General features: G+C 34.7%; 1 protein-coding gene across 1 annotated transcript in view; it reads left to right on the forward strand.

Annotated features, from left to right (window-relative positions):
* rbm26 (RNA binding motif protein 26) overlaps nucleotides 1–10515 on the forward strand; it is a 31889-nt gene that overhangs the window by 6237 nt on the left and 15137 nt on the right. Inside the window, exons 6-11 of the mRNA XM_002662263.8 lie at nucleotides 68–315; nucleotides 2600–2863; nucleotides 5001–5240; nucleotides 6889–7029; nucleotides 7119–7253; nucleotides 8090–8201. Coding sequence (XP_002662309.5) covers nucleotides 68–315; nucleotides 2600–2863; nucleotides 5001–5240; nucleotides 6889–7029; nucleotides 7119–7253; nucleotides 8090–8201 — 1140 coding nt within the window. The remainder of the gene's footprint in view (nucleotides 1–67; nucleotides 316–2599; nucleotides 2864–5000; nucleotides 5241–6888; nucleotides 7030–7118; nucleotides 7254–8089; nucleotides 8202–10515) is intronic.

The following is a 10515-nucleotide window of genomic DNA, read 5'->3' on the forward strand; positions in this document are numbered from 1 at the left end:
CATTCATGAAACCCTCTTGCTAACTAACCTCACCGATACTGTCTTTTCTATGTCAATGAATTTACAGGAGAGTAGATGACCGCAAGAAAGATGATCGCTCCAGGAAACGAGAGTACGATCGTAATCCACCTAGAAGAGACTCTTACAGGGAACGCTACAACCGCAGGAGGGAGCGCAGCCGCAGTTACAGTCGCAGCCGTAGCCGCAGCTGGAGTAAAGACCGCACTCGAGACCGAGACAGAGAGCGGGACAGAGACCGAGACCGCAGCAGATCACGATCTCGCACACGCAGTCGCTCAAGAAGCAGAAGTAGAGGTTTGGTGCTGATTTTTAGAGTTGAAATTTAAGGGTGCTTTCACACCTGATTGTTTTGTTTAGAAACGGGTTACAATTGTTACAATGCAGCTTTTTGTTCTTGGCGTGGTTTGATTTTAAACAGCAAAGTTTAAGTGGACAAAATTAGTTAAAACAAGTCCGAGTACACTTTCGTCACATTGATCAGAGTTTGCTTTATTTTTAAGTGAAAAGGTGTGCTTTAATTTTGAATGGTGATACTCACAGACATAGTCATCACTGAATATTATTTAGAGGTAAGAACTCCTCATACATTCATGCCTCATTTTAATTGTCAAGAGTTGTAGAATATATATATATATATATATATATATTATATATATATATATATATATATATATATATATATATATATATATTATATATATATATATATATATATATATATATATATATATATTATATATATATATATATATATATATATATATATATATATATTATATATATATATATATATATATTATATATATATATATATATATATATATATATATATATATATATATATATTTTATATATATATATATATATATATATATATATATATATATATATATATATATATATATATATATATATATATATATCGATTCTGTATCAGAAGTCAAGTTAACCAAAAAGTTTATGATATCATATATACATACATTTTCTGTTATAAATATATATTAATAGACTTTATTATATATATTATTATTTATTACATTTTTTTTTATAGTTCAGTTGGACTACATGCTTTCACGTTTGTATTCAACATAAAACACACTTTAACTGGTAGGAATAATATTTCTGCTTATCATTCATTCTTCTTATAGCCGTATATACGCCTATTAAATGTTCATATAAATATAAATAAATAATAAATAAATAAATACATTGTGATATTGCCTGGGTTAGTTTGTTGTATCGTATTGCTTTCTCACTACAACCGAACCCCTCTAGTTCATTTCAACCAAATCGAGATCACCTCATTCAGATGGTCTCAGACCGATTGTTTTAGTAAAAAATTGTTTTGCGGGTTTCACATATGCCTAAACCAACCGAGTAAAAGGGGAAAACGCCCCAGGTTCAGAAACGAGGATTAAGGTGTGAAATCACCCTAAATCCTTTTTAAGACGATTTAAAGGGACAGTTCACTCTTTAAATCATCCTTCGTTCGTTCAAAACCTATTTGAGCTGAACACTAAAGATTTTTTTGAAAAATGCTAGTAGCTGGTACCCGTTGACTTTAGTAATTTTTGTTCCTACTATAGAAGTTAATGGGTCCCAGCAAACCAGTATACTTTAAATCTTTTGTATTTAAAACAATATAGAAACTCCTAAAGGAGTAAATTATGAGGTAACCTTCATTCTTAGGTGAACTATCATTTTTAGATTTTTTTTAAAGCATTTTATCGCTTAATAATGGATGCGGTATGGAACTTTTTTTAAACAAAGATTTAATTTTCAGATAAAAATATTTCAATGTTTGTGGTCAGGAAGACTTTTTTTTTATACTTTTATACTTATCAAAGCTGGATTTATTCAATCAAAATAGAGTAATAGTGCAGTTGAAACATACAGATATTTAATAATGTTCTAATTTAATGTAACTTTTATATTTGAATATGTATTTTAAAACTAGACTTTATTTTTTTGTTGTCTAAGCTTAATTTTAATGCGATTGCACCAGTATGCAGTGTCACATGATCCTTCGCAAATCATCCAGATATGCTGTTTTGCTCAGATAAGCTCAAGAAGCATTTCTTATTAACATCGGTCTTAAAAACTTAATGCTGCTAAATATTTATGTGTGAAAATAATATAATTTTTTAGGTTTTTGTTGAACAGAAGGTTGAAAAAAGCAGCATTTATTTAAAATATAAGCAGTTTAATCTTTACAGTTGTATGGATATTTTGTGTTCTCGAAGTGTAAAAGTATTCATTTCTTACTGAACTCATTTTTAAATGCGATCATGCTTTACAGCAGTGTTTCTCTACCACATTCCTGGAGGACCACCAACTCTGCATGTTTTGGATGTCTCCTTGGTCCGTCACACTCATTACAGGTCGTTCAGTCTCTGATAATGAGCTGATGATCTGAATCAGGTGTGTTTGGTTAAGGAGACATGGAAAATGTGCACAGCTGGTGGTCTTCCATGAACATGGTTGAGAAACACTGCTTTAGAACATTACTAAAACATTTGTTATACCACAGCACTATTTACAGTGTTCATGTTTTGATGGAATGGTCTTGTTCTTCTAGAGCGAGATTCTGGAAAGCCGAAATACGAGCACAGTCGGCCAGAACGTCCAGAGGGAGCAACCACTGATGGCTACACCGCCGCTCCTCTCCCTCCTGTAAACTCCTCGGCCCATTTCCCAGTGCCCACCCTCAGTAGCACCATCACCGTCATCGCCCCCACACACCACGGGAACAACACCACTGAGAGCTGGTCTGAATTCCCGCAGGACCACACACCCTTCGGCAGAGGCGGCCCACCGAGGAAACGCTGCCGGGACTATGATGGTATAAACATTTGTATTTTTCTAGCTAATCAATCAATAGTGTTTATGTTATGTCACCATTAGGGGAACATCTGAACTTTTCCGAATTCTGCGCGCGCACCACGCTTCATTGAAGTAGAACAAACCAATCTGGCTCACTCTGTATAGAATATACACATTTCAGCAATGACAGCGCATCCAAACACTGCAGCGCTTTTTACTTTTCTCTATAAACTTGCATCAGAACTGCAGCAATGATTTCTGCTTGTCATCCTTTAAGAAAACGCTTGATGGTCGCCTAGTTACGAGAGACGCCAGGGGAGCGTAAATGAAGAAGTACACGCACTCGCGCTTAACACTTCAGGTCAGAATAACAACACATGCGGAAATGAGTGCCGTATAGCAGCAGTGAGGAGATTGTAAATAAAAAAAAAAAAGCATGAAAGCATCTCACCAGAGTGGCATTTTGGTTTCTTGTGCATCACAGCCACTAGCACCCCATCTAAAAGAGTTTTTAGCATAGTAGGTAATGTAGTCTTTCAACTTCACAATTTGTAATGTTGCAGTTTGTATTTAAATAATGATGGTTAGTTCCTTACTTAATCACTTAAACTCTGCGGACCCGGTACCGGGTCCGCGACGTCATCGACATTCGCTTTCAGATTTAAAGGGCTAGCTTTGCACCAGACCCCCGTAAGTGGTGTCGTTTGAAAGTGTAGAATCTATATTTTATGCACATATGCATCACTTTGGTTTTTATCCTACTGTATAAAAGTTATTTACACTTAAATACACAGTATTTTGGATACTCGAGCTAGGTATTTTACATTGGTTCATTTTCATATTTTTTTATATGACACATGTACGAGCTATAGCTCAAATGAAAGCTCTTGCCAGTGCTCATACAGTTCTAGCATTCTTTTTACTGAATTATATTCACATATCAAACAGCTGTTGAATGAATTGTGGTGTTTCCATGGCGCAGAAATGTAAACAATACATTCATGATCACTAAGCAGCCCCAGATAGCACAGACAGCTCTCATCTCTTACCTTATGCTGTGCCCTTCAGGGCCATTTCTCCTCTGTGTTTGAGGTAATGTACATAAGTAATCCCTTTATATGTCTGACGTGGTCCAAACACAGTGAATTATGTTTGATCAAACAAAAGAATAGTAAAATATGTAAACAAGGATCTGTCTCTGTGGCTTGTACAGCACCTCTCATCAGTTGGAATGCAATATCTTTTGCATAGATTATGGTAGAGACATTTTTCTTTTTTTCTATGATTACAGACATGTGCAGGAACCACCAAAATTAATTAGAGCACACTAGACCACACAGAACCTAAAAGGTACACTTTCAAATTTGAGTTTATAAAAAAAATGCAAAAAGCGCCTCTTTTTTTTTTTTTTTTTTTTTAGGTGTTTATTATAACACAGACGACATATACAGTTATTTTAAACACTTTCAATGGTGTTTTATGAAAATTCAAAGGGTTTTCTTTAAAATGATACCAAATTTTTGCATTTACACCTCTGCATGTGGATTTGGGAAGCTTTTAAATTTGGGTAGGCAAAATCCAGGCGGAAATCCCCAAATAGCAGCAGAGTTTAACGCTTAGATTTGCAGTCTCCGCTGTATAAATCAAACAGTCACGCAAATGTAAAGGTTACAATGATTGGAGTTATAATCATACCAGCTCGCGTGCCTCACGTCTGCGACTCATACTGTATCAGAGTCGCACAAGTCTGTTGATTTACACAAACATTTTTTGTTGATTTTGAATGGATATGAATAGTAGATCAGTAGATGAAGAGTAGTCAGGCCAATTCAAAGCAGCAGCAGTTTTTTCTGCTTTGTTTTGCTTTCTATAAAAAAACCCTGCTACATAGTACGGAAGCATGTGGTTCAGACGCAGCCGATGTTCACATCTTCAGTAGTAAACATCCATAATGAGCAATGCTCAATGTGTGTAATTCTGTCGAATGATTAACTGAAGACATGCATAAATATTGTCATTTTAATTAATGTTTTGACCATATTTTCCTGCAAAAGGGCATCAATTATCAGTATTTTTATGACATTGTATTGGTAATTCCAGTTTTTGCTAAATCACAAGCTTGTGTCAGTAACATCCTGCTTTATTTGCCTTGACAGAGAAAGGCTTCTGCATGCGAGGAGACATGTGTCCTTTTGATCATGGCAGTGATCCAGTGGTGGTGGAGGATGTTAATCTTCCCAGCATCCTCCCTTTCCAGCCTCCGCCTCTTCCTGGAGTGGACGGTCCTCCGCCGCCGGGTCTGCCGCCACCTCATGCACTCCTAACTCCACCAGTCAACCTCAGACCACCCGTGCCCCCACCGGGCACCATGCCTCCCAGCCTACCCCCTGTAGCAGGTGTGGGAAAAACATTCAACACATTACTTGAAAGCGTTATACAGTCTGAATTATTAACCCACACCCACCCACCCTCCATATATTTTTTCCCCAATTTCTGTTTCTAAACATAAGTTTTAATAACTCATTTCTAGGGGTGTAACGATACACTCAGCTCACGATACGATGTGTATCACGATATAATGTTCACGATTCGATATGTATCACGATATTTGGAATAAAAATTGAAAATTAAACTGAAATGCAAATTTTACCAAGTAAACTATTTTTTATGTATTTCTTTTGTTTCAACTTGTTAAACTGAACCTTCTTTAAGAAAATATATTAAACAGGCCTGTCTCTGGAAAATAAAACAATTTAAAAACTTCTTAAAAATATTATTGAAATGACAGAGACAAAATTAAGGAACAATTTAAGTAAAGGTGCAAAAAAAAAAAGCTTTCTATTCAATTGAATTTAACAGTAAGAGCTTAAGGCTTTGCTTGGTCACTTGCGTTTTTTGTGTGTGCAAAAAAAAAATCCACATTTCCAGGTATTTAATTCATATTTAATTAAATTCATTTAGAGATATCTCTAATTACAATTGTGTATAATCAAAACTCATTTAGAGATATCTGCAAATATTTTTCAATGGAAGTCAATGGAGGAATATGACTAGTCATAATATATTTGCAGATATCTCCAATCTGATTTCGTACTAGTACAATTGTAATTGCAGATATCTCTAATTGTCATTCTGACTAGTCGAATTATAATTATGACCAGTCAAAATATAATTAGAGATATCTCAAAATATATTTATGGATAGTCAGAACAAAGGTTTAAATGCTAAAACGGCTTGCCATTCGCGCGCGTCTATCAAAGTCCGCCCTCTGTAGTAACAGCTCACGGTCAGCTCACGTCATGTGTGATTTTGCGGCGGGAACATTATATGAAGACAGAATGATATTTTAGGGTGAATTGTACCTTATAAATACAGTATGTGACTCTTTCAACACCATTAGGAGGTATCCCTGTCGCTGTGCAAAGTATGTAAATCACTGTGAAGACTTTAAAACCTAGGATGTTTGACCCAGTATGCGTGTCAAAAAGCGGACGAGTCTAAAGCAATGACTGTACAATGTTGCCAGACGTCTGATTTTGAGAGGATGGGCCATCCTCTATTTCAGCTCCACTCATCTTGGTCTGCTAACATTACTGCTGCTGCAATCTGAACTCAAGTGCGACAGCAGGTGGAACGTAGCTCACGTGCAAACAGCTCAACTAATGAGAGAAAACGGACATCATATCGTAATCATAACGCCACCATGCATATTGTGACATTTTTGCATCGCAATAAATCGTACAACGATAAATCGTTACACCCCTACTCATTTCTAATATCTTATTTTTTTTATCTTTGCTATGAGGACAGCACATAATATTTGACTAGATATTTTTCAAAATGCTAGTTTAAATTGACATTTAAAAGTTGACTAGTTAAGGTAATTAGGCAGATCATTGTATAACAGTGGTTTCTGTAGACAATTGAAAACAAGTATTGCTTTATACATAAAGGCTTTAAAAATGATACCATTTATTGTAGATATCAGCATTCACTAATACAAATCAAAGTGTAATGTAAATATTGTGTTGCTGTCTCCCTCAGGTCCTCCTCCTCCTCTTCCTGCTCTTCAGCCGTCTGGAATGGACGGTCCTCCAAACTCCATCACTAGTTCCGTGCCCACTATAGTCACGTCGGGCATCCGGCCCCCCATGACCCAGCCTCCACCCCCACTGTTCACGTCAGGTAAAAGGTCTAAGACTGTGATAACATCGTGAGGCGTCATTTATTCGATTAAAAGTGCAATAAACAGATGGTCGTTTCTGATTTTATAGATCCATTTGAGCCAGATGTGTATAATCCTGAAGCCCCCAGCATGACCTCACGACCCATGTACAGACACAGGGTCAACGCTCAGCGGCCCAATCTGATTGGTTTGACCATGGCAGAGATGGATCTTCCCCCTAGAGGTAACCTTGAGCACTGGTTGCTCTGTTAAACTGACTCATACCGTGAACATTTTGCCCGTTTTTGTTCCTAAAGAATTAAATCGATCAGCTGTTTGCATATAGATTAGGGCTGCACGATATTGAATAAGTCTGACATTGCGATATTTTGCTGCAATATAAATATTGCAGAATGAATATAATTTCACCTGATGATTTGAGTAGCTCTATTTTGGAAAGATTTCATTCGTTTAGATCCGGGGTGCTCAATCTTGTTCCTGGAGATCTACCCTCCTGCAGATTTCAGTTGCTACCCATATCAAACACACCTGAACCAATTAATTAGGACCTGAACACCACTTGATAATTACAAGCAGGTGTGTTTGATATGGGTAGCAACTGAAATCTGCAGGAAGGTAGATCTCCAGGAACAGGATTGAGCACCCCTGGTTTAGATCAACTGGGATGATCAATTCTTTTCCTTTGCAGTGCGTTGGAATAAATTATAAGCAAAAAAAAAAAAAACCTACAAGCAAACAGTGCTTTATGGTTCTGGGGAGTTTAGTATTTAACAGTATTTAAGTGCAGAAATTGACCAAATGTAAAATAACATGGTCATCATTGTGTATATATATGTAAAAAAAAAAAAAAAAAATATATATATATATATATATATATATATATATATATATATATATATATATATATATATATATATATATATATATATATATATATATATATATATATATATATATATATAATAACTTTTTGTTTTATGTATATTGTTCAATATATTGTTCAGCCCTAACATAGATTTGATCATCTTTTAATGTTGCTTCTCTGTGCGTCTCTTTCAGAGAAAATGTCAAACAGCAACAATGCTCGGATAGTTTTAGAGTCTGACTCCAGGAAGAGAGGAGCAGGTCTGCATGATTTAGCGATTCCTCCAAAGAAACCCTGGTTTGACAAGTAAGACGTTGATGCCAATTACATAAAAAATTAAACCATTAAGTAAGAAATTGCATGAAAACAAAGTGCGAGCTTTAAAGGTTTCATCAGTTTAATTTGTGATTCTGTCCATAACTGCTACTCCTTCACTGCAAAAAAAATGCTTTTTGTCTTATTTCTAGTCCAGATATCAAACAATTCTTTATTCATGAAGCATTTTCTAGACCAGCAAAAAACATTGAATACAGGGTGTCCGCGGGGTTGTAAAAAGTAGTAAATGAAATTAGCCAAAATTAAGGCCATTAAAAAGTAATAAACGTCATCTGAAAAGGTATTAATTTTTCGAGCCCAGTTTTTTAGATAAATTTTCAATTTGGGTCAAGTGCAGGCCTTTATTCTAAATTTTGCGTGGTTTTATTTATATGTTGAGAGTAGGACCTAAGCGCTCTCATGTGAAGTGGAGTTCGCGCGCGTGCTGAAACAAACCTTCAGGTACCCGGCTGGCTTGCTGCCAGCCATATAGGCAAGCTCGCCTTTGATTCAGTAATTAAATTAAAACATGGGGAAATGCAAGTTTTTGGACCTCTGGCTGGAAGACGCAAGATTTAAAAACTGGCCTATGCCTGTAGTTGACAATAGCCGCGATGCTTATAGCCATGTCTGCATGAGGAAGATTATATTGGTGCAATATCAGTTCATATCAGCTGTCAATCACTGAAGGCTTTCCACTGCCAGATGACAGGGAGCTTGTGTGGGGAATGCGGGAAATGCTAATGGGGGAAGAGTGAAAAGTTCCGATGACGGCGATTATGTGTTGAATGTTGATCCACCAGCCGAATCCAATTGAGTGATTTCGGAGAAGGTGCTGGAATTGTTTTCAGAAATATTAAATGAACATTTAACACGTTTTTCCTTAAAATGAGCAAAATAATCTGCCAGTGGGTTAAGAAAAAATGTTTTTGCTGTAAAACAAAATCTGGTCCTGAAATGAGAGAAGCTCTGTTTATGAACAGCATTTTTTTTTGCAGCGTAAAGACCAAAAAATGTAAACATTTACTGTTAATATGGTCACCCTTAGGTCATTTAACAAATTACTTCTTTTCTCTAGGAGAACATTTAAGTTTTTTTTTAGCTGAAAATGTTTTCTTGTGATTTTGATTTAAATACAAGTCAACAGTTTCTGACAGTTTGAGAAAATGAATAACCAGTGCCTTCTGATGGCACGTGGATACTTCACTGGAAACTGATCCTGTAAAGTGAATTGATTGCTCTCTGCTAGAAACTGCAAAAACATTATTTACTGAAATATTACCTGTGATTTATTAGCTTTTAATAATAATGATAATTATAGATTCACTTTTTTACAGCCTCCTTTTGAGAGAAGCTTGTGTTGGAATCAGCAATCATTGACAATAATAAACAGCACAAAACCAAAACAAAAAAAATCTATGCACATTAATAGCTACCAACAATTTTCAAAATATATTTTATGTGTGAAGAAAACAAACTAGCTTGGAACAAGTGATTTCATATTTTGCGTGAACTATCACTTTAAGACCAAACTGCTTCTGCAAATGCTTTAGTTATAACCAGTGTTGGGTGTAACTAGTTACTTTAATTAGATTACTTTTCTGCAGAAAAAGTAAAGTAAGGGATTACTTTTTATTTTCCAGTAATTTAGTTAGTAACTTAAAATGTTCTTGCTTTAAATAAATTAATTAAGAAAAGCAGAGTAATTCATGTATGAAGTAAAGCGAACATGCTTATGAAACAATTTATGTTATGCATGAGAGAATGCATCATTGCTTTGAAATGTTTTGTTTTGATAATGTTTATTATTAAAGTGTTAATTTTTGTATAAAGTTAAAATGTCCTGTTTGGCTCTAATTTATGTTGTCATCGAGTTTAATTTCTATTGTCTATGCAGCATTGAGATGTAAATGTAGTGCTTTTAGTGTTGTCTTGTGATTCACTTATTACTTACTGAATTGCTTTTCAAACCCAGTGATTAAAAATGTAATTTAAATACTTTTTCTTCTTGTCATATTTTTTTATTTTAAATCAAATATATATTATCACTTTTTTTTTTTTTTTTACAAAAATAACCTTGCTGCATTTACAAATTATACAAAAAATAAAAGGATATATATATATATATATATATATATATATATATATATATATATATATAAATATAAATGAAAAGCAAACAACCAAACAAAAAATTTAAAATCTTTTTTGGTTATGGTAATCTATTAAAAAGGGACTATTATTGAAATACAATTTTATTATATAATTTGTAATTAATTAATGTTTTAAGTAACTCCCACAACAC

This window comes from Danio rerio, chromosome 6 (genome assembly GCF_049306965.1).
Source record: "Danio rerio strain Tuebingen ecotype United States chromosome 6, GRCz12tu, whole genome shotgun sequence".
Lineage (NCBI taxonomy): Eukaryota > Metazoa > Chordata > Actinopteri > Cypriniformes > Danionidae > Danio > Danio rerio.